This window comes from Diaporthe citri (genome assembly GCF_014595645.1).
Source record: "Diaporthe citri strain NFHF-8-4 chromosome Unknown scaffold_1, whole genome shotgun sequence".
In the NCBI taxonomy this organism is placed as follows: domain Eukaryota; kingdom Fungi; phylum Ascomycota; class Sordariomycetes; order Diaporthales; family Diaporthaceae; genus Diaporthe; species Diaporthe citri.
This window is the reverse complement of record NW_025064846.1, coordinates 4,411,072-4,423,631: the sequence shown is the minus strand read 5'-3', so window position 1 is coordinate 4,423,631 and position 12,560 is coordinate 4,411,072. Positions and strand designations below refer to the sequence as shown.

At 54.9% G+C, this 12,560-nt stretch overlaps 6 protein-coding genes across 6 annotated transcripts; 4 read left to right on the top strand and 2 right to left on the bottom strand.

The window, feature by feature from the left end:
• Positions 1–1,505: 1,505 nt before the first annotated feature.
• Positions 1,506–3,482, top strand: INS49_001220 (uncharacterized protein; the record flags this gene model as incomplete). The annotated part of the gene is made up of 3 exons (XM_043162052.1): positions 1,506–1,595; positions 2,115–2,135; positions 2,955–3,482. 3 exons carry the CDS (start codon positions 1,506–1,508, stop codon positions 3,480–3,482), a joined length of 639 nt encoding a protein of 212 aa, XP_043030558.1.
• An 890-nt stretch (positions 3,483–4,372) lies between these two features.
• On the top strand, positions 4,373–4,677 carry INS49_001219 (uncharacterized protein; the record flags this gene model as incomplete). The annotated part of the gene is made up of 2 exons (XM_043162051.1): positions 4,373–4,474; positions 4,561–4,677. The coding sequence occupies 2 exons, from the start codon at positions 4,373–4,375 to the stop codon at positions 4,675–4,677; spliced, it is 219 nt and encodes a 72-aa protein (XP_043030557.1).
• Positions 4,678–5,022: 345 nt separating this feature from the next.
• Positions 5,023–6,922, bottom strand: INS49_001218 (uncharacterized protein; the record flags this gene model as incomplete). The annotated part of the gene is made up of 2 exons (XM_043162050.1): positions 5,023–5,745; positions 5,798–6,922. The coding sequence occupies 2 exons, from the start codon at positions 6,920–6,922 to the stop codon at positions 5,023–5,025; spliced, it is 1,848 nt and encodes a 615-aa protein (XP_043030556.1).
• Positions 6,923–8,312: 1,390 nt separating this feature from the next.
• On the top strand, positions 8,313–9,293 carry INS49_001217 (uncharacterized protein; the record flags this gene model as incomplete). Its single annotated transcript, XM_043162049.1, has 2 exons — positions 8,313–8,327; positions 8,748–9,293. 2 exons carry the CDS (start codon positions 8,313–8,315, stop codon positions 9,291–9,293), a joined length of 561 nt encoding a protein of 186 aa, XP_043030555.1.
• An 819-nt stretch (positions 9,294–10,112) lies between these two features.
• Positions 10,113–10,898, bottom strand: INS49_001216 (uncharacterized protein; the record flags this gene model as incomplete). Its single annotated transcript, XM_043162048.1, has 1 exon — positions 10,113–10,898. One exon carries the CDS (start codon positions 10,896–10,898, stop codon positions 10,113–10,115), a length of 786 nt encoding a protein of 261 aa, XP_043030554.1.
• A 1,155-nt stretch (positions 10,899–12,053) lies between these two features.
• INS49_001215 (uncharacterized protein) lies at positions 12,054–12,515 on the top strand (the record flags this gene model as incomplete). The annotated part of the gene is made up of 1 exon (XM_043162047.1): positions 12,054–12,515. One exon carries the CDS (start codon positions 12,054–12,056, stop codon positions 12,513–12,515), a length of 462 nt encoding a protein of 153 aa, XP_043030553.1.
• Positions 12,516–12,560: the final 45 nt, after the last annotated feature.

Genomic DNA, 12,560 nt, shown 5'->3' with positions numbered 1-12,560 from the left:
TTTGTTCGTCCGACTGCTCATGCAAATTCCGTCACATCCAAACCCGTGGGAAGGCATAATACCTGGTCCCATTGCCCTCCATTACTGATCCATTCTGTCCCAAAAACACCTACGAATGGGGTATTGTTGTATCTGAAACCCAAAAAACGGTGGATGCATTTGCAGTTGACGGGTTGCTCTATTGTTGGCCCCGCTGAGCGAATAGAGTCAAATGAGCTTGGATGTACGCATGAATGACTCCTGAAGCCGACGACACACAACACATTGTGGGATTGAAATTGTGACACTCAAGATCAGCCATACAAACTACACGGACATCGACTTCAGGGAACCATTCTAGGCCAATTCCTTTGTCACATGCTGTCACGGCCACCCAGTCACGTCTTGGTGTTCATTGCATCGGCCAGGCAGATAGTTGTGTTCAGAATCCCGGACACGTTCGCATAATTTTGGTAAGAGATCGGCTGTAACTGGAAGAACACGGAGCTCTGACAAATCTCTGGCATGTGGCGAAGTCAATCGTGTACTGAATGGCCCTTTGCCGGCCCGTGTCCACTGTCAATGTCACCAAATGATTCCAAATCCTCAGATTGAGGACAGCTTTTGATCAAGGGATCCAACTTTGATGAAGGGCAAGTTTTGAGGGCATCTTTGAGGTGACGTCTCTGAAGATCCAGGGTTGAAGCTAGAAGACGAACTGTATACCAAATTGTGTACTTGAATTTGTTGGAATCCCGATTTGCCTCGCTTTTTGCTTTGCGTTTGACCATATCGGCTTGAAGAGAGCACCAGGAGGACGATACGATGGTTTGGCCTGGCTAGCTCATTGTAGCCATCTGCTTCTACAATACATGCTCAAGATCTCATCTCAGTGACTGGCCGCAGCTCGGCGAGAGCTGCTACACATGATCCGGTCTGTTTATAGCCTGTAAATCCTCGACATGCTCTCAAGCCACGCCTGTGGTCTGCTGGCATTGCAGGCCGGAGTTATCACGTTGCACTGTCCAAACAAAGGAAGACGCATTTCAAGCATGGCATTTCAGGTCGGAGAAGGACGCACGACCAAGTAAAAAGAGGCTATCCGTTCTCGCATGGAGGAGGCGTACGATGAGAAACAGGCATCAGCAAAAGCAAATCGATATTATCGGGCACGGAAGCAGTGTTCCTCTCCAGGGTAGGGCGAAGCTGCTGAACCGCCAAAATTGCAACCAGAATATGGAACACCGGCCTGCCACCGCAATGGGTTGGATAAGAGATACCTGGTCAGGTACCTTGTTACCTGGGAATACTAGCCAACCTCATCACATTGTGGGGCTAGCCAACTTCACCTCGATCTACAGGTGAATGTAAGTTGTCACCAGCATGCAGCCCCTCCCTTTGACTTTTCAACCCAATCTTCCAGTTCCCAACCTTGTAAGATCCCAAACTCCCACCCTTCCCATCCATCATCCATCATCAACCTTCCAACCATCCTTCCCTACCACAACAAGCAACAATCAACCACCATGGATGCCAACAGCCAAAACTGTGGCGACGAGGTCACTCCCTCCAAGAAGCATGCCATCGAGCAGTCTCCTCGTAAGCAGCCTCCCAAGGTGAGCTCATTCTCGAGACACCTCGTCTTGTTGCTTACCTCCACCGGGCACAACAAACCTTCCACTGTTCCTCTGCCTCTCCTCTACCGTTTCCTTCATGCTTCACTGCTTCCTCTCCACGTCTTTCCAGGCAACCCAACAGCACCCTTCCTCCTTCTTTTTAATCTCACACGCACCTCACGCACCTCCAGCTTTCCAACAACATGATCTTCCCCAGCGCCACTCCGGTTCGATCTACTTGCCTTGCCTACGTCGCCTTGCCCATTTCATCTTGCCCACATCATCTCGACAGCTCTCCGCTTCATCTCTTCTTCCGTCTTGAGTGCTCAGGTTTGCAATCTTCAGTCTTGCCTGCCTCACCTTGCCCGACCCCAATATCGCCTGCCTACATCATGTCCACGTCCATCTCACCGCGCGTCGCACACCTTCGAACAAACAACTTCCTCCCGCGTCGCGCCACGTCACGTCACTTCGCAGTGAGTCCACATCACACGAGCGCTTGGCTAACAGCCCTTGCAGAAGCCCATGGTTGAGCAGCATGTAAGTCTTGAATCGCTCGCGCGCTTCCTGCATCCAGGCCACCAGGTCATCTCCATCACCTCCCAAGCGACTTTTTTCCAGCAAGTCCAGCAAGGGCCACTCTCCCGACCCGCGGCCAGGAACCTCCTGCCATCGCGCACACCGTAATCTTCACTACGGGTGTATTTGATGGCGGGTGGCTGCGGGGGGAGGAGAAGGGCCCGCGCTGTAAGAGCTCCAGCGATTCGGCGTCCAAGGGGACCACGCAAAGCCCTCGTGGCCGAGCTGGGAACCGTGCCTTGGGTGGGCTTGCTCGTGAACTTCCCTCTCACATCTAGCTGCCAGGGGCGACATGTGAAGGTGGTCCGGTATGGGCTTCTGGAGCTGGGGGAAAAAAGCTTGGACTTCTCCCTCTTCCCCTGGTGGTTCGCGGGTCACCTTCTGGTCAACTGGTGGCTCGTGGCCGGCGTCTGTACCCTTTCAGTAACGAGCCTATGTCTCCAGCCTGTGGTAATAGATTTTGGACACCAGACCTCTTTCGGGTAGTGCGGGCGTCGGATTAGGTGTTTACTTCGGTATGCGGCGCAGACCTCTCAAACGACGGTCCCAGGTCAGGTTAGGCCCCGCTGGCGTCGCACCGTTGGGAACTGCGTTGGGGGAGCTACGTTCTGCGTGTCCGTGAGCCGGTTTGATTGTAAACCCGAAGAATTCCGGACATTGTTCAGTGTAGTACTCGGGAACTCGACTAGGTGTGGGGGGCCAGGTCTCTTCTAGGGATCTTGGCTTTCACGACCTGGTGGCTGTGACTTACTTAGTGGGCCACCGCTAACTTGGGTGCAGAGCCAGGGCCCGACCAATTTCCGTACCGGCGACAAGCTCGACAACGTCACCAACACCGTCGCCACCCTCGAGACCCGCGTCACCAGGCTGGAGACGGGTGGTCAGAAGCGCAGCGACTTCCTTCGGAGGAAATTGGAAGACCAGCACACATTCCTCATTTCCGAGATCGACAAGAAGCTTGATCAGGATGCGGCCATGACCGACAAAGAGCATGAGGAGTTGATCACCGACGTCACCGAGATGGCTACCCGGGCTTACCTGCGCAAGGTCTTGGAGCGCAAGGTCAAGCGAATCGTCAAAGACGTCATCGAGGGCGTTCTCGAGGAGGTTGTCGACGAGGTTATGGAGGACCTTGTCTATCGCAAGCTGAAAGAGCGCGATGCTGCCATCAAGGGCATGCTTGAGACCAAGGCCGACCAGGATGAGCTTGACGAGGTTGACGATGAGCTCGCGGCCGCTCGCCGCATGCTCGAGGAGCAGCGCCGTCAGATCGTTGCCATCTTGGATTGGATTCGGAATCGCTCTTAATGCGGTGTGGGGATCCAAGCGTTTCGAGGTCAGTGGTTTCGAAGATAGGTTGTCTTGCGAGGTGGTGGAGGTGATCTTTGTGCATTCCTGGCGTTTGGATGGTTCTTTTGATGTTCAAGATACCCCGTGGAATGTCTCGAAGCCGGTAGCGAAGCATAGAAATTGAGATACTCAAGAAGTAAGAACATTACTGCACTCATCGTCTTAAGTAAACAACCTGTGGTCTTGCCGCGTGATTCTTTGCAAAAGCCTGTGTCCCGTGTGACAAAACCTGTTGCTCCGTTGGCTTCGAGAACGATCCACCGCATAGTCCAACTACTCGCCTGCTCTGCTATTCATGTCAGGCCATCATGGGGGAGTTTAGTCCTGAGACGCGATGCTCGGCGTCCGGGGCAAGGTGAGGGCTGTCCATCTAAAAGATGCCCAGGCTGACAAACAGCAGATATCGGCCGAAATATATCTAGACAGATACCTAGGTAGAGTGTGGACCTGAATCACAATTCAGACTGATTTAAACATCCCCCAAAGGCCGCTTCCAATGGATGGGCCCAATGTGGTAATGACATGATGTCGTCCAGGCGACGCGCCTTTTTTGTTGCTGTTGAAGGCCAAGCCTTGGCGGCCACGAACCCCCTGTCCCACGTGCTGTGGTTTGCCTGCGATCGGCGCTTACCAGCGTTCAGAGCGATTTCCTTGGCACCTGTGCCCGACTGACGCTTTACCGCCCACCGCTCTCATTCACCTCAACTTCTGTCTCACACTCTCTCCAAGGCTCAACCCCCCCAAGAAAACATCTGTGCCTAGATACCGACGTCGATCAATTACCACTCACACACACACCACTGAAAGCAGCCTGTCTCACATATCAACACGCCAACGTCATCCCCGAAATGGCTAACCCCGAGGCCCCCAAGCCCCAGGCCCCAATGGAGGCGCGCCCCACCTCGTCGAGCGGCCCAGACGGCACGACGGGCCCGATCACACAAGCCCCCGTGAGTCTTCACACCATCAGCCTAACAACACGGCCGCGAATCCGATCCTGCTTGCACGGCAACTAACACGCCGGGACCGCCCACAGAAAGCCGAGCCCCGCCCGGTCGCGCAGAAGCAGGAGCCCGAGCTGCGCGGAGGAGGCATGACCATCGGCTTCAACTGCTGCCGCGGCCACTGCAACTGCCACGAGACATGCTGCTGAACGCCCAAACGAGGGCGATGATGAAGCTTTCCCGCCTGGAGGGGCTCAGGTGGTTTTGGGAGTTCTGGATTAGCAGCGCGATGGTCGACGGTCCGTTGACGGAGACAGATTCGAGGCCGAGTCGGCGTATGCGAGACACTGGATGTTTTTGATTTTCAATGGATGAAGGGCAAAAGATTGCGACTAGAGATATCCGATTTGATTGATTACTACTCAACTGCGCGGTCCGCCCTCAGCCCCGGGGCCAGGTCCTGTGTGACACCTCCCTGAACCGAACGCGCCTCTTACACGCTCGTGCCCGTGCTGAACTGGATTGTGCTGTACAGTTCTTCAACGAAAGCTCGCCTACCAGATATTGTTGGAATACTGCATGAATTTCTCCCATATGCTCCCAGATACAGGCCGGAAGATGGACTTGCTGAACTCGTGGCCGCCCGCTGCAGGCGCCGGATCGGGGTCGGCTGTCGAAGTCGGCACGACGCTCGGTGGTGCGGCCGAGGTGCCTGAAAGAGTGCTTGTGATGGGAGTAGAAGTTGCCATGGGCGTTGACGGAGTGGTCGTGACGCTGACGGTCGTACACACAGACGCTGGAGGAGCGGTATAATCTTCACACTGGCCATGCAGATCGGCCCCGTAGGTGAAGTCATCCGCGAGCAGGCTCTCGCCTTCACCATTGCTGACGTCGGTCCTGGACGAGTAGCTGATACCCCCCGGGATGGTCCAGTTGGCGTTGTACAGCGTATACGGGCCGACGCATTCGCCTTTGGTCATGGCCATGCTTGTCTCGTGGAGGCCGGCGACGGGCAGACCTGGCCGTGGCACCTTATAGGAGATTGTGAGGTATGTGGGGAGGGTGTTCCTGTCGTTGCGGACGGCCGCTGTGACGTTGATCTTTCCCGTGTATTGCAGGAGGCAGGTCTGTCGTCTGAGTAGAATGATGGCATCCTGCATGGGGTAGTCATGGCCGTTGTTGTCGAAGGGCAGTCTTGTGCCGTTGGCTAGGATCAGAGTCACGGTGAAGGACGAGATGCCCTTGTCGACTGGGATCGTCGCGTCGATTGGGAAGAACTGCAGTCAGACGTCAGCACAAGCCTCGCCCATGATGTTCCAGCGCACTTACAACGAAGCTGTCGTCCAGCCCGTACCCACTGCCACGGGCGGTAGCGCTTATCAGGCAAGACCTAGGGCCACAGTCATGTTCACCATGTCGATTCTTGTAGAGGATTTCCATCTGTGCAATTTCTTTGACCGGCAGGTTGGAAGTCCTCACGCGTATGTTGCCACTGAGTTGCAGATGCCTCGCTGCCTGTTCCAGTGAAAGCCGCAAGTCTACCGGCTTGATCATGTAGGGTTCGATGGGCTCAGAAAGCATAACTCCCTTGGGGACAACCTCGATCATCTTCTGAAGGACTTTGCGGCAGACATCCTGGAAGGTCTGCGGGTCTGCCATGGCCTTGACGGTAACGTTGGAGTCCGAACTAAAGATTCGAGCATCCGAGTCCTTGCCCTCGCCAACTGCCGGACCAAACACCAGAGGGTTTGTCGTATTGTCGTCCAGGTACTCGGTGATGACCTTTTCATCGAACACGGCAACAGTCGAGTCGGACGGTGCCTCGCCCTCCTCAACCAGCTCAGGGAACTCGGTATCGTGGACACCCCCAATCGTGTGTCCGCACGCCGTGACCTGGATCATCTCCTCGTCTGTGAATCCCATGCGGGAGAACTGCTCGCGGAACTGTTCGATCGAGTGCTCCGGCTGTGGCACTCCCATGTCCCCAGGCCCAGGTGCGTCCACCCTCCCACCCCTGACAGGCACTACCGGGCCGCCACACGACCGAACCGAAGCGTACACCCCGAGGGCAATCAGATCCGCCAGGCTTGACCTCTTCGAAAGGTAGTCCGAAAAGAACTTGAAGGTAGAGTTGAAACCCGGTCCCTGGCTCTCCCCGTCGTCGAGCTGGTACTGAAGCGAACCGTCCAGGCCCCCCTTTCCCGTCCTGACGTCTGCCGTTGCCATGTCATGAAATGCGACCCTGAGCCACTCAGCCGCGACTTGTCTGCCAGGCCCGGAAGCTTCATTGGAGCATGGTGAGATGGTGTCTGCAAAGTTCCTCGACTTAAATATCTTTTGCTGGAACATGATCTCTTCCAGGTCATCGATCGGGGACGGCCATGTCGGGTCGGCGAGCACGGCAGATAGCAGCGCTGCTGCCACCGCTACCTGCCGGAGGAGAATCGGTCTCATCGTGCCGGACAAGCTCCTTGAGAGGTCTCTTCTTTCCTAGGACAGCCGGGTCGAAGGCCGACTTGATACGGTCGCTCACGCCGCATTCGATGTTCCGCCGTGTGCCCACAGTTCAAGTTGGAGGCTTGTAGGCGTACTTGTGCGAAGCTGAGCAGGCCATATCGGACCACATCTGAGTAAGCATGGCGTTCACCAGCGATAAGAGGGAAAGGTTGCACGCTTGCAGCTGGATACGAGGTCGTCTCTTAGTGGGTGATCTGCGGCAAGGATGAGCACAGCTATGCCGCTTGAGGTAGCATCTCGACAGGGGTGGATAAATAGTGGTGTTGTCACTCCCTCCTAGAAATTCCTCAGTATCTAGGTAGTAACGTTGATTCAAATATGTATTCTGGCTGGATCTGTCGCAGACTTGACAAGACTCAGCTTTTACGTGGCGGAGAATACTTGTCCAGAGCCCGAGTCTTGGCCGTTGGGCCGCAAAGAGTAAGTAGTTTGGGATTTGGTTAAGCCATTATTTAGACTTAAACAAAGTGTCCCACATGACGCTACTGAGGCATGGGATGCAGTGTATACGCCCCTCTGCATGTGGCCATGTTAAGTGTTGAAATTGCGGCAATCAACACCAAGTAATAGACGCTCGACAACAAGATGAGTTGCCAAAAATAAGAAGTACAGGTCAAACCGAAAGTGAAGAGTGTTTAAACGGTAGATTGTGGATGACTATCCTGATGATGGTTGACTTAAGTAGGCCTCAGGATCCAGTTCCTTTCCGAGTTTGCCTTTGCTTTTCCCTCTGTTGGCATTCAGTATCTTGGTTCCGTTTGCTTTTCGTTTTCTTGGACTCCTGCCCCTCTCCCCTTACCTCTAAGCGTAGTAAAGTCTACGTCGGCCCAAGACCCAGGGACTGCGATGATCTCAAGAGAATTATGCGAGCGAGGTTCTTGTATATTCTGTGTACCCATAAGAAGTGTAAGGCTTGGAAATGGTCACATCATTGTCACAGTCCAATGCGTTTTGCTACTATTAATACGGAGTGAAGGCGAAACACATGCCTGAGGCAGGAAATGGGTACTCGTGGCCATTGCTTGGAGCTTGGGGCAGAAACTTCCGCCTGTTTAGCAGCCATTTGATGATTCATGTTGACTGAACCATGCATTATGGGCTCGAAAGTGAACACTTAAGCCGTTTGATGGTTTTGCTTGTAGATTTGCCCCGCATTTTGGTGCCTGCTTTCCATCTGCTGTTGCATAAGACCTTAGGCCCTCTCAACGCGAGCTTCCTGCCACTGCTTCCTTCGACCAACCACTCTGTCAACAGCGTAGGTACCTACGTGATACATGTTGACTGGATGTTCCAGAACCTCGTCGTCTTCTCAGCACAACTCGACAAAATGGATCCTCCTAAGGTCAGGGCATCACCAGGTCGTCCTCATTTCTCCCTCCAGATCTCTAACGACGGTTGCACAGATGGGCAAACTCGCACAGAGATTCAATCTCAGTCGGGCAAAACGCAAACATGATGAGCAGGCATCAACTCCAGATCGCTCTGGGAAGGCAAGTTTTCTGACAAGCCAGTCCCATCCAGTGCAACTTCCAGGATCGCAGGTGCTTCGTCGCGTTGACGCTTCCGACGTGCCAACGACTCACCTTCCTATGGTTGCTGGATCGCTTGATGGCCCCAGATCCCGTCCCATTCCTTCTTTCAGTGCTTCCCCTAGAGAAACGTCCATGAAATTCAGCGCTTCCATGGTGAGTTAAGCCGTTTCCCAATGTTATTGATGGAACAACCGTCTCTTGACTGATAAATCCGTCATCGTCCGTTCTAGCCGTTCATGGAAATCGACACCCCCGAGTCTCCCAGCCCAGAGCAGCGAAAGATCTTGGAACTCGAGCAGCGCCTGAGAGTAGCAACCCAGAAAGTGCAGGATCTGGAGGATGACGCAAAAGCTCACACAGAAGAGCTCGTCGTAGCCAGAAGCCAGGCTAGGATCGACATCGACCAGGAGGTTATCAGACTCCAGCAAGAACTCGAGACACTAGGGGAGCACGAGGACCGCCTTATTCGTGAGCTGGTGGCCTCAGAATCCAAGCTCAAGGGCCTGAAGACCACAGAGCGGGAGCTGAAAAAGCGGCTCTCGCATTTTCATACCATCTACTGCTTGAAGCATGCATACAAGGACCACCTCAAGAAGATGAACTACATAAAGCAGGGCGTTGCAAAGCGCCTCCATGAAAAGTTTCTGGAGACCGAGGCCAAATACATGGAGGCGGCATTCGAGCTATACGAATACCTCGAGGACAACGGTCTTCAAGACACGATCCCACCGGACGTGAAGGCCTGGCTGGCCCAGTCTAAGAGGAGCAAGGGTTGAGAGTCTCCAGTCAGAAGAAGCCGAGGATCAGGGGGGACTGAAAGAATTGAGGAAGTGCTGTCAGTTTATGCCAAGATTACCATGGCGTTCAAGGGAGCAAGATGTCCACGCACGTGCCGCGGGCGTGTGATCAGGGCAGGAGGTTCCGTTTCAAGGACGCTGGAGAAGCCTTTGTGGGATCCGAAGAGGGACGAGCCTTACCTCTCCCGCGCAGGCAGTCTCTCGTCTCAGGATGGCAGGGCACCCACACGCCACTCATGAGCTCTTTGGATTACTCACGCCCAGATGACCAGCATACAGTTGAAAGGAAGCTTCATTGGCACGACCAGGCAGTTCCTCATTGAGAGGCGTGGATCTGGCAACAGTATCGACACTCTTCTATCATATGGCCCTCGAATTCTTCTACGCCAGGATGTTCAACGCTATCGGTCCATTTGCAGCCGATTCTTGAGAATCCTTTCACTCGAGTCGGAATGGTGGGATGTCTATGGCCGTATGACGTTCCCAATGTACGACTAGAAGTCCACCGTGCAGAGAGATTGGTCGAAACAAAGGAACACGATCTGTCCAGAATGCGAAATCAAGGGTCTCGGTGCGCGGAATGCTTTTCCGGAGCTGAGGCGGAAGCCAAAGAATGTGGCTCTCAATCTCACATACTCATTGTAACGTCCCCAGTGGCAAACTGCGGCAGTGGCCAAGTGAGCTCTGATCGCCGTGCTGCTATTTAGGACAGTGTACCAAATGTTCAACAACCAGAAAAGCCGCTTCGTCGCAGCAAATGCAGCATCACCAAGTCACTCTTCGCCACTCCAGTGATTGTCATGCCTCCGCTGCTATTACTGAGGTTGCCTGGTCCTCACACCACTTCCAGAAGTTCTCACCCAGATTGTCCTCCTCTGATTTCAGCTTCGCCAATATGTCCGGCCGGCCAATTTGTTCTTCAGGCTGTACCCTGCCGAACGGAAGAATGTACGCGCCATTATTCTCCACGGTGATTTCCGGCGAGAAGCCAGCATACAGCTCGGTGTACCCACCAAATTTCGCATCGTAAAGAAACAGACGGTCCGCCACCGCCATGAACTTCGACGGCGCCCCTTGGAACGCGTTTGTTTTCAGGTTTCCCGGGTTCGCCGCCACGCTGATGATCCCGTGTTGGCCATACCTGCGAGCATACTCATGTGCAAGAATCCAGTTCCCGGCTTTCGACCTGGCGTAGTTGCGCCTGCCATTCGGACACCCGGCAGCCAAGATGCTGAAGTCAATCCCGTCCGCGGGGACATGGGATTCCGCCATGATACTCGACAGCCACACAACACGGACTGCGCCCGGATGAGAATTCTTTGCCGCATATTGGAGCTGGGGTAGCAGCAGTTGAGTGAACAGGAGTGCGGCAACGCAGTGCATCCCCACGAATTTCTCCAGGCCTTGGGCGGTCTTTGACTGGACCGGCACGGCGTCAGCGCCGATGCCCGCGTTGTTCCAGAGTATGTCGAGGCGGTTCTCCTGCACGGAAAATTCGGAGGCTGCTGTTCGGACCGAGTTCAGGTCGTTGAGGTCGAGGAGGAGGGGCTTAAAGACGGCTGGGTGCTCAGGCTTGGGCTTCATGCATCTAAGTGCCTCGATGGCTGTGTCAACTCGTTGCTAGGATTTAAAGTCAGCAACTGAGTCCTCTCTTTATTGCTTCTCAAGAAACAAACTAGGATATCGCGTCTCACCTTGGATCGTGAGGCAATATACACAGTCGCTCCCGTGCCCCGAAGCATCTTGCACAACTCGAAACCGACGCCCTGATTTCCACCTGTCACGACAAAACATGCCCCTTTTTGAGCCCCACGTCCTTCTCCCCGAAAGTTGGTGCCGGTGGAAATATCTGTGTCCACCGCTTCGGATGCAGCATCGCCATGGCTGCAAGCGGAGTCTCTCTTCAGAATTAATTTGAAAGTCTCTACCTCGGAAACCCGGAAGACACGGATGGTAGGTTTCAAAGCTCCTCGCAGCAGGTCAGGCTTGTTGGGAAAGTGAGGATGGCAAAGCAGGACAGAACACAGAGAGTCGTTCCCACGTGGCGTGGGAGATTCTCGTGGAGTATAATACCATCCCCAGACGGTGTCAGCACCGCATGAGCTGACAGTAACAATGCCAGAGCCTCATTGCTAAATAAATCTGCCTCACTTTTGAATCCTTAGTTATGATCATTCGTAGCCATTTTGCCTCGTGTCCGGTGTTGCTGACACGCCTCCGGGTTATGCTGACAGGGACAGTCAGCACCGGGGGGGGGGGGGGGACCCTAGCCAGCACCACACCTTCAAGATCCGTATTCCCCGAGGTACAGTACAACGTTAAGAGTCAATGCACTCTCTGGACCCCCGAGACGCGTATGTAGGGCAGGGGTCTATTGGGGGCACCCTTTGCTCCTCGCTCCCGGCTCAGGGACGACGACAGGAATTGTCGACCATGAAATGCCCAGATTGATCCAACTGATTGTGCTCATCGCCACCGAGGCCATTATGCGCCTCTTGCAGCTGCAATTGGAAAGAATAATCAGACCGGCTCTGAAGAGCTTGAAGGAGTTCCTGTCTCAATGATGTCACAGAGTCCGAGCGGGGTCTCCAAGGCGTCCGGCCACTGCGATGGAGAGACGACGGGTGTCTTCCAAAAGCTGAGTGCATCTCGTGCCCAACATCTTGGACACGCAAAAGGGAGCCCGGATCTCGAAACCGCCAGACAACAAACACTCAAAGACCACCATAATCGGAAAGCATGTCTCACCAGCAGGGGACCTCCGAAGGCGCCGGCGCCGGCTCCTCCTCCTCCTCATCGGCACAAGCACGCCAAGCCCTCTTCGACGAAGGGTATGCCATCCGCGCCGAGGTCACGGGCCCGCAGCACGTCGAGCGGTCGTGGACCAACGCGTCGGAGTTCTCGAGGCCGATGCAGGAGCTGGCCACGCAGTCGGGCTGGGGCCTCATCTGGGGCCGGCCGGGGCTCGACCGGCGGACGCGGTCTTTACTCAACATAGCCATGCTCGTCGCCCAGGGCAGGGACGCGGAGCTCGCGGTGCACGTCAAGGGGGCGGTCAAGAACGGCGTGACCGAGACGGAGGTACAGGAGGCCATCCTGCAGGCCTCGATTTATGCTGGGCTGCCGGCGGGAATGGCGGGGACTCGGGTGGCCGACAGGGCGCTGCAGGAACTCAAGGAGGAGAAGGCCGAAGGCTCATGAGGGCTGTCAACCACGTAACTCAGGCTGGCGAGGTCTACAACTCTG